Below are 11844 nucleotides of genomic sequence, written 5' to 3'. Positions count from 1 at the left end.
TGCCAGATACACCCCTATATTTAGAAGTGTTAATGTTTTTAATGTTTACTTTAAACAGTAAATTTTACAAGTATTTCGAGGTAAAAACAAAAAAACCAACGTTGTTTTTCCCGGTTCAATCGCGTTGTGCCAGCTAGAACATTACGTGTCTTTACGTCGTTACGTATGCGGAAGACACGGCCGTGGGAGCGAGCGATTCAGTAAACGGGCTCTGAGGGCAAAACCGCTCACCGTTCCGTGTGTAGATTCGTATTTTTACAGGCTACAGCACGACGGGTGGTGGTGGATGATAGAGGGGGCCAGAGGGGCGAGCACAGTACGATGAACGACACCAAGAAAGACGGGAGAATGGCTGCAGACGGAATCCGGGGACCGGGTGAGCTGCAAATGGCCCCCTCTGTGAACCATAACCAGCATGACAGCGGCACCGGCGATGAGCTGGTGAGCTCGGTGACGCTGTACAGGCGAAGGCCCCGACTGCTGCACGGCACTGTGCTCCCGTTTCTGGCTTTTCTCTACCCGGGCTGGCTGTACGTATGGCTAGGAGTGTACGGAGCCTCAGATTATCCAGAGGCAGGCCTCCTGGCGTTAGCTGCTATCGGGATCGCGCACGTCCTCACAGCACTTTCCGGTTATTGGTCTGTGCACGCGCATTGTTGGCTCACTTGTTCAAAGGTAAACATAATTAATAAATATCTTATTAAGCCTGCTGATATCCAAATAGACCCCACTGGTTTGCCCTTCTGTGTTTGTCTATGTCAAAGGTCAGAAACATCATGAGCTCAAGTGCAGGTACAGGTGTCTGAAACCAGTGGAGCAGAACAGGTTTTCTGGTTATAATCACTGCACTATGTCTGTGAAGGTTCTCAGTCATTCAGGTCATTGTAGTCAAAGGAGCTTGCAAAGAAAAGCGTCTGGACTTCTTTAAGTTGCTTGAAGACGTTTCACCTCTCATCCGAGAAGCAGAACTTCAGAACTGAAGAAGCATAAGTGCATATGAGAGCATGAGGGTGGGAATGGATGTTTGTATCTGTGTGTGCCTGTATGTCTGTGTCTATATGTCAGGTTGGGTATCAGATGCCACCTCTCTGAGGACAGCTCAGGCCCTCCAAGGTTTGGAGGCCTATCTCCCCCCACCACTTCCCCTGCCGGGGGCGGACTCCCTCAGACATCGGTGCGTTGGTGGTTCTTTGTGTCCGGGGGTGGGCGTCCGGGTACACACCGGCTCACTCCTTGGCGGCTGCTTATCGGGGCCTGGAGCCTGGGGCTCGCTTGGGCCACCTCGGAGGTGGGGTGCCCCCGGCCTCTCGGCCTGGGGCTCGGTCACTCAGGCACAGCTGGCTGCCGGCGGAGCTCACGGGCACGTCACTGCAGCCCCCCCTGGCTTCTGCTCCGTGGCTGCTGGGTGACCCCTCATCTGGGACTCTCCTCAGCTCTTTCTGGGACAGTGGCGCGGCTGCCCCTCTGTTGGTCTTCCTTGGTCTCTTGTGTTCTGGGGGCCTCTGGATGTCTGGAGTTTTGATCTCCTCCATACCTGCTTCATGCCCTGGAGGACGGGGCAGTGGCCCCCCACACCCTCTAGCAGATCATTACATGAGGGAACCTTTTAAGAAAACAAGCGCGTCCATGCTCACAGGTGTACACACGGGTGATCACACACACAAACTACACCCTTTTTGGCTCCTACCTCAATGCACACTGTGCTGTCGATCTTACGTGCTGCACAATAATGTTTAATATTTAGTAGTTACTGTCATATTCCCATATATCATTGTGATGTGGTTTATTGTATTACTCTCGTTTTCTTCTGCTTGTTTTCTTTTTTCTTTCTCAACAGGTGATCCAGGTGATCGATATATGTATTTATTTTTTTATTTATTTATTTTTTTTCTTCTGCTTATTCTGTTGGTTTTTGTTTTTTGCCCTTCTCCCCCGTCCCTCTTCTCAACTGTCTTTCTTTCCCTCTTTCTTTCTCCCTTTTCTTTCCCCCAGTCAAATCTGTCCCGTATTCAGCAAGTGAAAATAAAATAAAAAATAAAGAATAAAGGGTGAATCAAATGGACCATTACGGCAAAGCTGGGATGGTCAATTTGGTAAAGAAAAACCGTTGGGCATCTTTCTTCGCCTTTAGACAATAATTCTGATGGCAAAAGAGCCAAACGGGACAGGCAAAAAAAAAAAAAAAAAAAAAAAAAAAAAAAAAAAAAAAAAAAAAAAAAAAAAAGAACTGAAGAAGCTGAGGTGAAACGTCTTCAAGCAACTTAAAGAAGTCCAGACGCTTTTCTTTGCAAGCTCCTTTAATCACTGCACTAATTTCATGGACACAAGTGACCAAACTTTCACCGTACATCTCCACATTTCCCTTATAAAATCGTATTTTAAATCTTCGCTACAACATTTAGTACCTTCATTTAAAGTCTTCAGTATACTTTTGGACATTATTTCCAAATTCACTATGTTCTAAAACGGGGCAGATGTGGACCAAAAAAGGCATAAAAACCTACGTGACTTTATTAATCCTACCAATTGGGAGATTGACTTATTGCTGAAAGTTTATATAGGAACATTTCTTGACTAGGATCGAAGCCTCCACACCAATAACTGGTGGGCGTATTATGTATCTAAACACAAGTGGTCTGTGTACAGAAAAGCAATGAGTATGTGAAATATTTGCATAATCTTATTTGTTTGTTTGTTTTTTATGTCCAACTAAGTAAAGCAAACCTAATTTGGGGGAAACAAGAAAACCCTAGTGCTCAGCATTTCTGTGTTTACTTAGCAAGCAGCTGCATAAGAATAGTTTCCCCTTCACAAAATCAAAGTTATATTTGCATCAATAACGTAATCTAGCTCAACTTTACAATCAGACATAAAAGTTAAGTATATTTTTATATTGAGGTCCCAGTATAGCTTAGCAGGTTAAATCTGCCCTGAGGCTACTTACTGTGCTTTCCTGTCTTCTCTTTACTTTCTTAATACAATAAAGACTAAAAGCCCACAAAATATAATGAACAAGTGCATTTTCACATTCTGCCTGAAATGCATGTTTGCTGTACATCAGGGAATGCTTTATTTTAGAGGAACAAAATTCATGAGGCACACGACTATGCCAAAAATAAGTGTGACTGTTGTGTGTGAATTTGTCACCTGTCTTTTTTTGATGTCTGCAGGAGCCAGATCCAGTAAAGGCTACGCTGGCAAAGGTCATACCCACCCCCAACAATGGCTCCGCAGAGCTAGTAGCACTACAGAGGGACCAGGTCAGTGCACATAATTTACTCCTGGCATCCTCTGAAATGATGTGGATTTTGTTGTTGATCTGGAGCATGCTTCCTGTTGACAAATCCCAAGGTTTTGAAGCAACACTGTCTCCTTTGTCACTTTCTTATGAAAGCTGCTTATGTGTGAACCTTCTGGGAAGGTTTTTGGTTTTACTTTAGGCAAGGAAAATAATTTTAATAGCTTACAGTCTGCAGCATTTATAGTCCCACGTATCATGCTTGAGTAGTAACAGAAGTTAAATGGGAAAGTGTTGTCTTGCTGTCTCTGCAGTCTTGACAAAGTGCTCAGTGTTAGGTTCGCTTTCATAGCAGATACACTGGTTTACTGGAGATAAACCATTTTCAGTTTACCCACTGAAAAGGCCACAACTTTGTTGGATCTTTTTCTAAAATATTCCCCTACTTGAGAGTACATATAATTTGCTATTATTAGACATGATGTGAAAATTGTAAGGAGTATCAAGTACCTTTCAGCCTTTTGTGAATGCTTCAGTATACAATTTCTTATTTTGTCCAACAGGATGAAAACGGGGAAAGAACTCTGTCTTTCGAGTTTCAAAAGATCCGCTACACCTTTGACTACAAAGAAAAGAAATGTTTCCTTCCAATAGCATTTCCCATAAGTAACCCACTGGGATACTTTCAATCCTGGCGTGGCTACCAGGAGGAGACTGAGCTCAAAGCTGCAGAGAAGCGTTATGGCACCAATCGTGCTGAAATGATTGTTCCAGATTTTCTGGAGCTCTTCAAAGAAAGGGCCACAGCTCCCTTTTTTGTTTTCCAGGTATGTGTGGAAGTATTTGACAGGTTTTATATTTTAAAAAAATATATAAATATTCTCGCATTCATGTGTTGTTACGCACCTTCGTCCATATATCAGGTGTTTTGTGTGGGGCTGTGGTGCCTGGATGAGTACTGGTACTACAGTGTTTTCACGCTGTTCATGCTGGTGGCATTTGAGGCCTCTCTGGTCCAGCAGCAAATGAGAAATATGTCAGAGATTCGGCGCATGGGAAACAAGCCCTACATGATTCAGGTAGGGTTGATGTATTTTATTGTTTTGTATGATATGTTTTGAAAGTATAAAGAAAAAAAACATTATTGTCAGTATTGCAGACAAGCCAAAGAAATCCTACAATTAAATTAATTATGTTAACATGTCAACATTAGATGCTAAGTGAAGAGTTGGTTCTTATAGTGAATGTACTTGTTGTGGGATAAATGCACAGTTCTAAAAACCTAATTTTAATAATAGCCACATAATCAGTGGTTAGCAGGTAGTGACACTGGTCTGAGAAGGGACCAATGAACCAGGGTCAGAGTGTTGGAACAAATCTGATTCATGCTTGCTTTAACACAGGACCATGGCTAATACAAAGCTATGCTGAAAGCATCACTGAGCTTTGTGATTTATAGTTATCTTGCCTTAATTGATTTGAGATTTGGTAGCAAGCTAATCAAGGATTCTTGTAATGTTTTGTTTAATCAGTGCAAGTATTTAAAGCAGCCCATATTAAATATGTGTATTTTTTGACAGGTATATCGCAACAGGAAGTGGAGACATATTTCTAGTGACGAACTTGTCCCTGGAGACATTGTCTCAATTGGTGAGTCTCCAGTCAATGTTTTCATGATTTCTCAACACAAAAATCAACTTAACTCTGTTTAGCTGTGGTTAAATGTATATTCTCTACTTCTCTACCTAATAGGGCGCTCACCACAAGACAACTTGGTCCCATGTGATGTGTTGCTGCTTAGGGGCCGTTGCATTGTGGATGAGGCCATGCTAACTGGAGAATCTGTGCCCCAGATGAAGGTTAGAAACGTATAGGTGATTACAATGTCTAATTGTTCAAAATGGCATTAGTCTTTGTGTAGCTCAGCTAATTGCTAAAAATATGTGGTGATCAGGAGCCAATTGAGGACTTGGACCCAGAAAGAATCCTGGATCTTCAGACAGACTCTCGCCTCCATGTCATCTCTGGTGGGACTAAAGTAGTTCAGCATAGCCCGCCTTTAAAAGCCAGTGCTGGACTCAAGCGTAAGTCCTAATTCCATTTTCTGTAAATGATTACATGTATTATGTATCTTTTTAAGATGAGGTGCATGCTTTAAAGTCTTCTTCTTTATGTGCAGCGGTAGACAATGGTTGTGTAGCCTACGTACTGAGAACAGGATTCTACACCTCTCAGGTCAGGAATTTGCTTACTGCATTTATATTCTAGTTTTGATAGCAATCTATAGTCTGTGTTATGTCATACCCGAAAATGTATTAAATGTGTGTTGTCAAACTTGCCTCTAGGGTAAACTGTTAAGGACAATTCTCTTCGGTGTGAAGAGAGTGACAGCAAATAACCTGGAGACCTTCATCTTCATTCTCTTCCTTCTTGTGTTTGCCATTGCTGCTGCTGTTTATGTGTGGGTTGAAGGTGAGAGGCCACGAATGAGCTTACTGAGATGTAATTCATAACTAACACATCATGTGTCTGGAATAAATTGTATCTAAATAATGTACTTGTGCTTTCATCCTGTTAGGGACCAAGGACCTAAGCAGAAACCGATACAAGCTCTTTCTGGAGTGCACGCTTATCCTCACCTCAGTGGTTCCACCAGAACTCCCCATAGAGCTTTCTCTAGCAGTTAACACATCTCTTATCGCCCTAGCTAAACTTTGTAAGTCTGTGTGCATGACTTGTGTTTGTTTGTTGAATATAAGATGTGCACTATAGCCTTAAACTTTCCTAGATATCAGCGCTGAATGTGAAAAGGAAAAGGGCCACATTAGTTTGATCAGATATTAAACCAGTTTTACCCTGTCAGCTCCGTAGCACAAAGTCTGTGTCAAGCCTGAATGCACCCACAGTATTTCCATGTGACACGGACAGTCTCTTGCTATCTGCTACATATGAGAAAGAAAAATGGCAAAACAAAAAGCTGAACAAATTCCTATGATTTTGTTTAGATGGTCAGTTTCAAACATTTAGGCATTTAGATTAGATTTAGATGTAAAAACTTGTGAAGACTTGGAAAGGCAGCTTATAAAACAAAACTTGTAACAGCAATGTTTCACTCTTCTTTTTCTACTCCTCAGATGTATTTTGCACAGAGCCTTTCAGGATACCATTTGCTGGGAAAGTGGAGATTTGCTGTTTTGACAAAACAGGAACACTCACCAGTGATAGTCTGGTAGTACGAGGAGTAGCTGGTCTTAGGTAAACACTTCAGCACCGATATTACTGTTTTGCCATAACGGCAAAAATTGTGAAGCACAATGACAAAGCACACTACACTGTACTTTAGGTTGGTTAATATTTACATGCATTTACTTTACGTGGAACTTATTTTTTATGACAGAGAGGGGAAGGAGGTGATGCCTGTATCTGAGATTCCAGTTGAGACACACAGGGTGGTGGCTACCTGTCACTCACTGGTCACTATGGATGATGGACAACTAGTTGGAGATCCACTAGAGAAGGCCATGCTGACTGCTGCTGACTGGACCCTTACAAAAGGTACCAGAAAGTAATCCCTTCAGATACACAGTGCAGGGAAATGGCTTGTGTGTGACAGAACATGTGCAGTATATACTCATGTTTTTGTTAAATAATGTTTCCTTTTAAAATTTTCTCATGTTTGCATTACCATACCTGTTGTGTTGAGCTTGTAGTTTATCTTAAAGCAATGCTTATTTTTTAAATACAATTGTACTTTTACAGCAAATGTTAGTATTTGGGTACATCTATCTTTTACACAATGCTAACTTTTGTCTCTTTGACCAGATGAAAAGGTATTTGCACGAGGCATTAAAACCCAGGGACTTAAGATCCACCAGCGTTTCCATTTTGCCAGCGCTCTAAAGAGGATGTCTGTCCTGGCCTCCTATGAGAAACTTGGCTCCACTGAATTCTGTTACATATCAACTGTTAAGGGCGCTCCAGAGACACTCAGAGGAATGGTATAGGCTGACATCCTGAAAATGTCATGTCATGTCATGTCTTATAGCATAATCAAGTATATCCTAACATGTCTGTCATTGTAGTTTGCAGAATGTCCTGCAAGTTATGACCAAGTGCACAAGGAAATGTCACGGGAGGGAGCTAGAGTGCTGGCCTTGGGCTACAAAGAGATGGGACACCTTAGTCATCAGCAGGTTCTTGTTTCATTTTACTCAGAATGTTCAGATATTGTCTTATCTGAAAATAAATTTGTTTGAAACTGACCTGATTGTTTCTGGGTGATCACAAAGGTTCGGGAGATGAGTCGCGATGCTCTGGAGTGTGACCTTCATTTTGCTGGGTTCATGGTCGTGTCTTGTCCACTTAAGAATGACAGCAAAGCTGTCATCAGAGAGATCCAAGAAGCATCTCATCATGTAAATAAGCAGATGTTGCAAAATTACACAAATGTACTGAGTAATGTTTTAAGATGCTTAATACATCTGTCTTCTTTCAGGTTGTCATGATCACAGGTGATAACCCTTTAACGGCATGTCATGTAGCAAGAGAACTCCACTTCATCCAGAAAGAACACACCCTTATATTACAGCCAAGCTCTAATCAAGGTAAGAGGAGTATCGCATTATAGAACTACGTGTGTTACTCAAATAACGGCCTAGGTGTTTAGATCAAGAACAAGACATGTCATGTATTAAAATTATGTTCTTTTTCCAGGTACATGGCAGTGGGAATCCATTGATGGCACCGTGTGTGCACCACTGCCCCCGCCATCCATTTCTTCATTTGTGCGCGAGTTTGACTTATGTGTAACAGGGGAAGGGCTAGCCAGATTGAGCTGTGATCCCCGGCTACTCCACACACTGTTGCCTCACATTCAAGTGTTTGCTCGTGTCAGTCCAAAACAGAAGGTAAGGCCTTAAGCACCATTGGATCCCTTAATAGTGTTATGATTCATACTTTTGGAACATTTCAAAAGATCAACTCATAGAAATTTATCCCTGGGTTACATTTAGTGTGCCTCTATATGCAGCCATGGGAAAGTAGCTTAACAGGTTTTAAAAAAGGAGTGGGGGAAAAAAAAAACCTCAGTGGAGTGTGGCAATCATTTGTTGTTTATGTCAAGCACTAGTTATCAATTTGTTGGTGTCAATTTTTAAAAACTTAATTGTTTCTTAATAGTAATAAGAATATTACAGTGGGACCTATCACAGAGTACAGACTGGTAGTAGTTTCAGAAGTCTGTTTGTAGTGCATTCAAAACAGAGGCATTTTACTGGAAGATACTACCTGTAAAAAAACAGGTAGTAACTGGAACACATTTGGTTAGACTTCACTGGGGTTTGTTGAAATGCATTTTAGGAAATACTGGCAGTGTTTGTAACAATACTTTACTCATCCATTGTGTTTCAGGAATTTGTGATCACCAGTCTGAAGGGGCTGGGTTATGTGACACTGATGTGCGGTGATGGTACAAATGATGTGGGAGCTCTGAAACATGCTCACATAGGTAAGATTTATCAGCTATAATTGAGTTAGCATTTATGACACCAGCAGATTGCAATGATTACTTTTTTTCCTCCTCCCTCAGGTGTTGCACTATTAGCCAATGCCCCTGAGCGCATGCCTGAAAAAAAGAAACGTGGAAGAGAAAAGGAGTCATCCACATCAGAAACCAGACCTTTACCGCCTGTCACTTCAGGAGGCAAACTGAGCTCAAGGGCCGCCAGACAACGGGTGATGGCCCAGAGAGAAGAGCAGCTTGCAGCACAAAAAGTGTGTAACTGTAATTTGCTTAAACTCCAATGACTCTTCTTGAAACCAATTTATATTCATTAGTCTACTGAATGTAGCACGCTAGTCTGTCCTGCTAGTCTATTCTGCTCTGTAATTACCTATCTATCTAGGGGTAATTTAAAAAAATGTTATTCCTAGAAAAGGTCATTAACTTGGCTTTTACTTGAGTAATAAGATTTGTAGTACACTGGTGTTAATATCAGGGTTTTTCTGGAACAGGAGAGGATCAGTCAAGTCCTGCGTGAACTTGAAGAGGATCAGATACAAGTAGTGAAGCTAGGTGATGCCTCCATTGCTGCTCCCTTCACCTCAAAACTCTCTTCCATACAGTGCAGTAAGTTAGACAAGCTTTTAATTTTATTTCTTTTCATAATCTACACCGATCAAACCATAATGATGCTTCCCATTTCTAAAACTTGTTGTTTTGTGTTTGCCCCCAGTCTGCCATGTAATAAAGCAAGGCCGTTGCACTCTGGTAACAACACTCCAGATGTTCAAGATCCTTGCTCTCAATGCTCTAGTGCTAGCCTACAGTCAGTCTGTCCTCTACCTCGAGGGAGTGAAGTTCAGTGATTTCCAAGCAACTCTGCAAGGTCTCCTTTTGGCTGGATGCTTCCTTTTCATCTCTAGGTCAAAGGTGAGAATATTTACCTAATGTTTTTCTTCTACCATAACATCTGTTCACCGTTTTCAATTACAGTCAAACTAAGAACCTCTTTTCCTCTTTGTCTAGCCACTGAAAACACTGTCTCGAGAGCGGCCCTTACCAAACATCTTCAATCTATATACAGTTTTGACTGTGCTCCTGCAGTTTGCTGTTCACTTCTGCAGTCTTGTTTACCTTTACAAAGAGGCACAAAGTAGAAGTCCGCCCAGGTAAATCAAATTTGGACAGAAAGGGACAACAGGACAAAAAATTTATGAACAAATAAATAAAATCACTTCTGCTTTTATGGTTAATTGTTTACATTGTTAGTATTGTTCAGATATGGTTTTAACTTTCATTCTTTCACAGATAAATTCCAGATGTAATGGACTAGATTATAGATTATAGATGTTTTTTCTCTCTCCAAAATCAGCCAAGACTGAGTGTCCTATCAGTAGTCAGCAGCAGTTAAGCAGCAAATAATTTGAAGTTGATTTTAAAAAAAAAAATATGAATGGCATTTCAACATCAAATATTCATTAAGTACTAACATTTTCTAAGGCTCTTCAGATATTGAAGTTTTTTACTTAAACTGGGAAAATCATTCGAGTTACTTTACTTTTTGCTTTCCTATCTGCATGTTATACAACTGGATATAAAATGTTTTTAATTTGTCTTTAAATGTCTTATTGCATAGGTCTCCTAAAGAGCTTCCAAATTTTAGTAACTTGTTGCTTTATATGTGTTCTTTGAACAATTCCAAAGACAAAAAATGTGCTTGCTGTAAGGGCCACAGGCCTCTTAAATGACTTGACTGAGGATCTCTTTTGTCTTTTATGCAAATGCAAAGGCAAAAGAAGAATTAAACCAGGAATTTACCATCCTGGTTTAACCTGCTTCTAATTTGTTTCTAATTTTTACCTGATTACATTACCTAATTTATTTAATGTTATAGTTTTGTATAGTTGTTTAATTTTTTAGATTTTAATTGTGTCCTCTCATTTGCAGAGCGGAGCAGTTTGTAGATCTGTATAAAGAGTTTGAACCAAGTCTAATTAACAGCACCGTGTACATCATGTCAATGGCCATGCAGATGGCCACGTTTGCCATTAACTACAAGGTATTTATCCTTAGTATTAATATTTGTTATTGCTGCATCTTTAAAGCCTTTATATAGAAGACTCAAAGCATTTGTCTTTGTGCGTGTTAGGGTCACCCCTTCATGGAGTCTCTTAGCGAGAATCGACCTCTACTGTGGAGTATCGCTTTGTCAGGTTTAGCAATTGTCGGACTTCTTACTGGATCCTCACCAGAATTCAATGAACAGTTTGCTCTTGTAGATATTCCAACTGAGGTGAGCTGACATTGTTTTACTATGCATTGTTTTGTTTTAATATCATCATAATAATTATATACCTCCTGATTAACTTGTCTTCTTCTTCTTGCAGTTCAAATTCATCATTGCCCAGGTTCTGGTGGTGGATTTTGTTGCTGCTCTGCTGGTGGACCGTGTCTTGCAGTTCCTGCTGGGCAAAGGAACTCTCAGGCTGCCTTCTTAAACTTGGTGCCAACAGCAACCACTGCCTTTACCAACCAAACTGTAAAGGGAGAGATGATGTTGGAAGAGGAAGAGAATGAAAAGCTGTTGTGAAAAATATGGGACAGCTGAGACAGTCATGGCGTACAATACTGCACACTGTGTATCGCTTCCTATGTCCTGCTCTGCCCTCCTCCTTAACCATCTGTGTTTCTGTATTTTCATCAAGTCTATGTTTGAATTGTTTTCATTCTTTTCCTCATGACTCATTTTTTTCAACATTTCTCTCTTTCCTTATCTGTTGCTCACCACTGTTACAAAACGCCATGAAGACAGCAGTATTGAGTGGAGTGTGAGATTGTGCCAGCCAGAGTGAAACACACAGGCACAAAAAGGGGCATTCTCCAAGAGAATTGGGAAAGTGTTTTGGATTTTTTTGATTCCCCTCCTTGATTTTGTAAAAAGTGGAAACATCTTTAACAGACTTATAAAGACTTAATACAAATTATGAAGTCTGCCACGTGTTTTGTCAAGGTTGACCATGTCCAACTGGTCATGAAAAACCCTGTTCCTTAAGATAGGTAAGTAAAGCGTGGTCAGGGACTTGTAGTACAATGTAAATGTACAAAG

At 40.8% G+C, this 11844-nt stretch overlaps 1 protein-coding gene across 1 annotated transcript; it reads left to right on the top strand.

Annotated features, from left to right (window-relative positions):
• Positions 1–175: 175 nt before the first annotated feature.
• Positions 176–11719, top strand: atp13a1 (ATPase 13A1). Its single transcript, XM_085157312.1, has 25 exons — positions 176–675; positions 3171–3260; positions 3802–4065; positions 4162–4317; positions 4819–4888; positions 4991–5097; positions 5193–5322; positions 5418–5473; positions 5584–5710; positions 5817–5954; positions 6373–6493; positions 6636–6793; positions 7061–7236; positions 7321–7431; positions 7528–7653; positions 7734–7842; positions 7952–8145; positions 8648–8744; positions 8826–9010; positions 9251–9365; positions 9472–9668; positions 9765–9907; positions 10686–10797; positions 10888–11031; positions 11126–11719. Exons 1-25 carry the CDS (start codon positions 322–324, stop codon positions 11234–11236), a joined length of 3591 nt encoding a protein of 1196 aa, XP_085013438.1. The 5' UTR covers positions 176–321; the 3' UTR covers positions 11237–11719.
• Positions 11720–11844: the final 125 nt, after the last annotated feature.

The sequence above is a fragment of the Neolamprologus multifasciatus genome, chromosome 4, assembly GCF_963576455.1.
Source record: "Neolamprologus multifasciatus chromosome 4, fNeoMul1.2, whole genome shotgun sequence".
Lineage (NCBI taxonomy): Eukaryota > Metazoa > Chordata > Actinopteri > Cichliformes > Cichlidae > Neolamprologus > Neolamprologus multifasciatus.
The sequence above is the reverse complement of the archived record's forward strand: the minus strand, read 5'-3'. Positions and strand labels throughout refer to the sequence as shown.